Source organism: Solanum pennellii, chromosome 4 (genome assembly GCF_001406875.1).
Source record: "Solanum pennellii chromosome 4, SPENNV200".
NCBI classification, from domain to species: Eukaryota; Viridiplantae; Streptophyta; class Magnoliopsida; order Solanales; family Solanaceae; genus Solanum; species Solanum pennellii.
In genome coordinates, this window is record NC_028640.1 from 44,963,656 (window position 1) to 44,970,716 (window position 7,061).

Consider the following 7,061-nt stretch of genomic DNA (forward strand, 5'->3'; position numbering starts at 1 on the left):
CCCCCCAACAAAACCTAACATTCCAATAAAGGATTTTGACTTTCAGCTAGAAAAATCCAACCTTAAAGAATGAAAGTGTACTTAAAGTGATCCAGTATGGTCCTTTGAATTTGAGTGACATTTTCCAATAACCTTCCAATAGAAACAAAAGTCCTCCAAGAGGAAAGAGGAAACAAGCAGGTCCTTCTGTTATTTCTCCTATCCCAAACCCTACATACTTAGGCAGGAGAAAAGAAGATTGAATCTGGATGACAGTTTACTGGTCCAAAATTTACTCAATTGAATGATCTTAATTAGTTTTGACAAGTACAGCACAAAGGGGAGTGCTCTTGTAATGACATGGATAGCTGTCCAAATAACATTATTTTCTAGCTTACTCAAAGCTTCTAATGTAGATACTATGACTAACATATATACTCATTATCCTTCATTAAAAGTAAGTTAAACAAATTACAGTCACAAAAGAATAACATCCTTTTAACATAGAAAAGCTATATAAGTACTAACAAATTACATGTCAAACAACTGAAACATGCATTGTGCATAAGCGTAATGAATTCGGTATATCAAATACCAAATAAATTCATAGGAGAACTTTCAAAAAGAAATACTTGTTCACCTTTCCTTCAGGATGAAAACAAGGATGAATGATGCCATTCATGTCCAAGTACAAGTTATCAAATTCTATGCCATTAGGGTTTGGCTTTGAAACATCCACCGGAACATCATCTTTAGGCTCTTCCTCTACCATGTCCACAATTGAGAGTGGGTATCGATCAGCCAACCACCTATAAAATGCTGGAACTCCCATTTTGTCTGATTAGCTCAACTTCAGTCAATTAAAACTACCTGTTAAAAATATTGAACAGTAACAAAAAATTTGATCAACAAGTGAGCATCTTTCTGGTCAACTTTAAATTCTTCACATCAATTTAAAGCTATGCAAACCAACATTTAATCTGAACAACAGGTTACAGAAATCAAAATATTTTACTGATTGAACTAGAATTAGTCAAAAGGTAAGATTTTTGTTTAAAAAAAAAACACGTACAAGCAACATAGAGCTGACTCTTCTTCTGATAAAAAAATAATAGCAAACACCCATGTTTTCCAACTTGTAATAATAAGAGCAAAAAAGTACAAATACATAAGCATGGAAGTTATAGTCTTTAAAAATGAAAAGAAACCGAGAAAACCAAATGAATTTAAGCAACAAAAACTAAATGCACCTGAAGGGGTTTTAGAACTTCACAATTCACCTCAAAAACCGATCAATCTGGACATAAATAGGGTCATAAAAATGCGATTTGAGAAGAGACAGAGAGGGGCAGATTTTAAGGAAAAGTGAAATCAATTTCAGAAAGCTCAACAAATCGCCACAACAGCTATGAATCAGTTTGGATTTTCCTCTCCTCTCCTCTCCTCTCCTCTTCTCTTCTCTTCTCCGTATGGAACTCTTTGTTTTCCTTCCCTTCTTTTCTTTTTCTTCCCTTTTCTCTTCGGGAGGTATAAATAAAAATACATTTAATCCATATTATTATTATTATTATTATGATTATTATTATTATTATTATATAATAAAATAATTAAATATAACATTCTATAATATTATACCATACTAGGGAAACAACTCGCGCGAACCCAATTATGAATGCATTATAAGTTGTAAGACTACTTGGTTGTATTAAATATAATTTCTGTCCTAATCAATATGTATCGATATTAATTGTATTGTCAATTTCTTTGTTAGTAGTAATATGTTTTGTAGCACATAATTTGTTTTTTGTACCATGCAGCAGATGTACATTTGTATGTAATTCATCATTCTAATATATTATTGTAATTGATATGGGATGGTTTCTATAGTAATTATGTGTAGACATTTTTGCGCTCATCAAGTATTTCATTAACATAAATGACATTATATGTCTTCTCTCTATATAATCAAGTTTTGCTATTGTAACATAAAACCATTTAGTTCTTTTCATAATGTGTATAATACGTTATTATTAAAAATACATAACGTTGTATATCATTTTTGTCTATGTACATACTAGTCGGGGTAAGGTTAAAATAGTATCCACTGTGATTCGTGCCATAATTTTTATTAGAAATGTTCCTAGTCTATATCATTATTTAGAGCATGTTTGGCTCAGCTTAAAAGTTGGTCAAACTGACTTAAAAACTGGTTTTTGACTTATTTAGTTGTTTGGCAATACTCAAAATAACTTATTTTAAGTTTTAAAAAAAACTTATTTTAAGTCAAAAGTTAAAAGTTGGGGTAGGGGTGCTTTTTTTTTAGCTTATAAGTTGTTTCAAGTTGACCATATTTTTACCTTTTTGTCCTTATTATTTTTATACAATCTCCAAATTACCCACATAACCCTAACATTTCTTTCTTCCATTTTTCCCTTTTCTTCTATTTTTCCCTTTTCACGCTTAGCAGCTGCTGAACTTCTTCCTCTTCTTCCAATTTGAAGTGAAGATAAACCTTGAAGTAAGTTTTTTCGATTATTTTTTTTATTAGCTTTCTTCCTTTTCTCTCGATTGATGCCGATAAAATATGTTGAAAAATCGAAATCAGCTGAAAAAATTCTCGATTTATGCCGATAAGTGCTTCATTTACTCACTTTTGGCGTGTGGTTTGTCATACATATGATTTCTGAGAAATGGAGCTGAAAAATTCTGTTTTGTGTTTTTGTTATCATGTATTTTTTTCCTGTATTGATTTTTACAATGACCAAGTCACACCCATGAAAGGAAAAAACCCCACTAAGCTTGCCTCACTATAAAGCACCCAATTTGTCAATAACTGTACTTTTTGAGAATTTGAAGAAATTTTCAGAAAACTAAACCCTGAATTGGAAGTTTACCTTGAAAGAAATGTGAGAATCAAGAAGGGTTTCTTTGAGATAAGAGCGATGAAGAGTGAGAGAGAAGGGCCAAGAGCTAACAAAGCGTATCCAATTCCTGCTGTCACTGTCATGGCTTTAGCTGCTTCCTTACCTGCAAATCAACAAGAAGAAAACTACTTTGGGGGATCAATGTTTCAAAGTTCTAAAAGAAAGAATGTTACTAATTCCTAAAGAATATTATCAAAATGATCCCTCATGTATTGGATTTGCATTATTTTGGTCCTTGTTGATATCTCTAATTGATACACGTAGTCCTTAAAAGTTCCTATAAAAAATTGATCAATTTGACTATGATTTTTCATTTTGAGTTCTAACTCTCAAAATTTAAGAATTCAATTTAAAGTTGAATTTGCTTTATTTAATAACTTAAAAATATTTAGAAGTCATTTTCACTTCGAAATGATTCCCTTTTTATATACATTAAGAGCTATCAAGTATCAAAATAATATAGCTTTTGATATATCAAAATTATTTTGATTTTACAGTAAATTTATATATCCAAATATTATAGTTTAATCTATTATAATATGAATGATTTTATCTTTTTATAATCTATATTGTGAAAAAGATTATATTTTCCACATTTGGATTTGCCTTTTCCTCCTATTCTTGGAAACCATAAATGCATGTTTGTACATTTGTTAATACAGAACTTGCGTAGGATCATAAATGCATGTTTGTACAGAACTCATGCAGGTTTTGCTGTCCATTTTTTTTTGTGTGTTGGGAATATGTATATATATGTTGATTGTGTGTACTATATATTTTTAGCCATATAAAATTATGGGAAGTAGTTATTTTAAATTTTCTTATCAATTTCATCTTCAGATCAATTACACCATGTCTGAAACACAAACTAATGCTAAGTGGGATAATGATGCTCATCTCAAATTTATAGAGTTATGTGAATTAGAGATTAGGAAAGGAAATAGACCAAACACTCATTTATCTAAAGATGGATGGAAAAATACGATTAAAGCATTCTATAAAAAATGGGAAGGCGTTATACAAAAATATAAATGAAAAATCATTAGGATGGCATGAAAGCTGAGTGGACTCTTTTTAAGCAATTGATGAAAGGAGATACAGGTATAGGATGGGATGCCACTAAAAATACAATTATGGCAGATGATGATTGGTGGAAGCGAAAAATTAAGGTACAGTTTTCTCGTTGTTTTATATATCTTTTTATTTATTTTAAAGTTACATTTTTACTTACTTAAATTTGTTGTTTCATTTTTTGTTATAGGAGGATGTTTGATATAGAAAATTTAGGAATAAGGATTTTTCACTGATATGATTTTGCTATGATGCATTATTTTCTGATATTGTTGCTACGGGGAAAAGAGAACGTGCCTCAAATCAATCCCAATTTTTTGAAAGTGGGGTAGATTATGACGAAGATAGACAAAATGGTATTGATAATGATGATATGGAGCACTTCATTAATACTAATAATGAAGGGGGTGATGAAAGTGATGATCCAGAAGATATGAATTCTTCTATGTTTCCTAAACCATCAATAAAAAGACCAATTCAACTGATGGTATTGGAACTAGTAATCAAGTGAAAAAAGTAAGACAAAATCTACAGCTGCATCAATGAAAGAAGATATGCAATCTTTACTAGAGTTAATGTCTAACAAAAGTACTGCTACATCTCATGTGGTAGATGATCCCACCATTGATAAGTGTATGGATTTTTTGGCAAATATTCTCAATATTTTTGAAAGGGGTGAAATGTACAACTACTTTGTGAACATGTTTCTTAAAAAATACATTCGACAAGTGTTTCTTAAGATACCTACGGATGAAGTTCGAAAGTCTTGGATGGAGTATAACTATCAGTTATACCTTAAGAAAGTGTGAAAATGTGTTGTTATTGAAAAAGTAATTTATTCTTTTATGTTTGACATTATGCTTGTACGCATGAACTTCATTTATTATCTTGAATTTTGTTTTGGACATTATCATTGTATGGTTAATTTATTTTAATGAAAGTTTTAATTTATATAAATGTGTTTGTTCTGTTGAATTTATGTAAATATATATGTTGTATTGAATTTATGTAAATGTGTAAAAATATGCATTTGTTGTGTTGAATTTACATATTGGTGTTTGTTATGTTGAATTTATGTAAATGTATATGTTGTGTTGAATTTACATGTAGGTCTTTGTTATGTTGAATTTATGTAAATGTATATGTTGTGTTGAATTTACATATAGGTTTTTGTTATGTTGAATTTATATATGTGTGTTTGTAGTGTAAATTTATATATAGGTGTTTATTGTATAAGATTATATAAAAATGTATGTTGTGATTGAATTTATGTAAATGTCTTTATTAATATAAAGTAATAGAGTTGAAATTTTTATTGTAGATTCAAAAATGTTGTAAGCAAGTAAAAATATGTGTCATTACTTGTGAAATAATGAAACTTTTATACTTTTGATTTTTTTTTTAATTGAAGATATTTTTATTTATAGTTAAATGGAGGATTTGGACTTTACCATATCACCTCATTTAAGTGATTTGTTAGATGAAGAAGATGAAGAACTAGAACAAAGTAGGAGAGAGCAAAACGAGAAAGAATGGATGTCTCTATGCCGGATAGCAGGTAAATACATTTAATGTATTATGAAAAATACTTATTCAAAAAACCTTATCGTACATCAAAGCATTCCGGATATATATTTATTCAAGAGATATTACAAGGAAATGAAACTCGTTGTTATGAAAATTTTCGGTTAAAAAAGGTGGTCTTTGTTTATCTATCCAAAGATTTAGAAGAAAAATATGGACTTAAGCCCACCCGTGGAATGTCCATAAATGAAATGTTAGGCATGTTCTTAATGACTTGTGCACATGGAGCGGGAAACCGAATTATACAAGATATCTTTCAAAATTCGGGGGAGACGGTCCATAGACACTTTCATAGTGTTTTAAAAGCCGTTTCTAAAGTTGCAAGAGACATGATTTAACCACATTTGAATTATAATGATGGTGTTGGAGCTCACAAGCCATGTAATGAGCGATATTTGCCTTTCTTTAAGGTAAGTAACAACTTTTAGTGTGCTATATTTTGAGTTAATATCTTAACAAGGTCATTCAACTTTCACAGCTTATCTGATAAAGTCATTAAATGTTATTTTATATCAATAAAATCACTTAACTTTAGGGTCTTTATATCAACAAAATAATTCAAATAAATTTTCAATAAAAATATGTGTCTTCAAGAAATTCTATATTTTTAAAAATAAAGTTCAATGACTTTGTTAAATAAATTGTGAAAGTTGAGTGATCTTTTAAAATATTAACTCCTATATTTTTTTTAGTATTACTTGTTATATTTATTTAGTTCACATGCCTATATTTTTAGGATTGTATTGGAGCACTTGATGGCACACATGTCAAAGCTAGATTGCCACAAGATCAACAAATACCTTATATTGGACGTAAAGGTTAACCGACTCAAAATATTCTTGCCGTTGTGGATTTTAATATGTGTTTTACATTTGCATGGGCTGGATGGGAAGGAGCGGCTCATGATAGTCGTATATTTGGTGAGGCTCTTCGTAGAAAAGAACTTAACTTTTCACATCCTTTAGGAAACAAATATTATTTAGTGGATGCAGGATATGCACATATAAAGGGATATATGGCTCCATACAAAGGAGACAATGTGAGATATCATCTTCCCGACTTTCCTCGTAGTGCAACAAGTCAATTGCATGAGCCAAGAGGACAGATTGAAAAATTTAATTATATGCATTCTTCATGTAGAAATATAGTAGAGCGTACATTTGGTGTTCGGAAAGCAAGGTGGTCTATTTTGCGAGATATGCCTTATTATAATATTGATACTCAAAGGGACATCGTACTTGCTACTATGGCCATTCACAATTATATTAAACAAAAATGCAACGTGGATGATGCATTTCAAACGGCTGAGGATGAGAGATATATTCCTTCGGTTGACTCCGAATTTGGCTCAAGTTCAAACACTAACAATGAAGAAAACAATATGGAAGAACAAAATGATACTTATTGGATGGGGCTTCGTGACATGATTGCTAATGAAATTGGTAACGTTTTGATGTTTGTATTATTTTAGTTTTTTCACTTTTATGTTAGTAAAGTGTTCTC

At 30.2% G+C, this 7,061-nt stretch overlaps 1 protein-coding gene and 1 pseudogene across 2 annotated transcripts in view; one reads left to right on the forward strand and one right to left on the reverse strand.

The window, feature by feature from the left end:
- LOC107017782 (5'-3' exoribonuclease 4) overlaps window positions 1–1,495 on the reverse strand; it is a 36,812-nt gene extending 35,317 nt beyond the window's left edge. For both annotated transcript variants that reach the window (XM_027916792.1, XM_015218042.2), the window contains exons 1-2: window positions 1,230–1,495; window positions 620–849 (exon numbers count right to left, since the gene is read on the reverse strand). In XM_027916792.1, coding sequence (XP_027772593.1) covers window positions 620–811 — 192 coding nt within the window. In that variant the 5' untranslated portion in view covers window positions 812–849; window positions 1,230–1,495. The remainder of the gene's footprint in view (window positions 1–619; window positions 850–1,229) is intronic.
- A 2,248-nt stretch (window positions 1,496–3,743) lies between these two features.
- Window positions 3,744–4,783, forward strand: LOC107017553 (annotated as a pseudogene).
- Window positions 4,784–7,061: the final 2,278 nt, after the last annotated feature.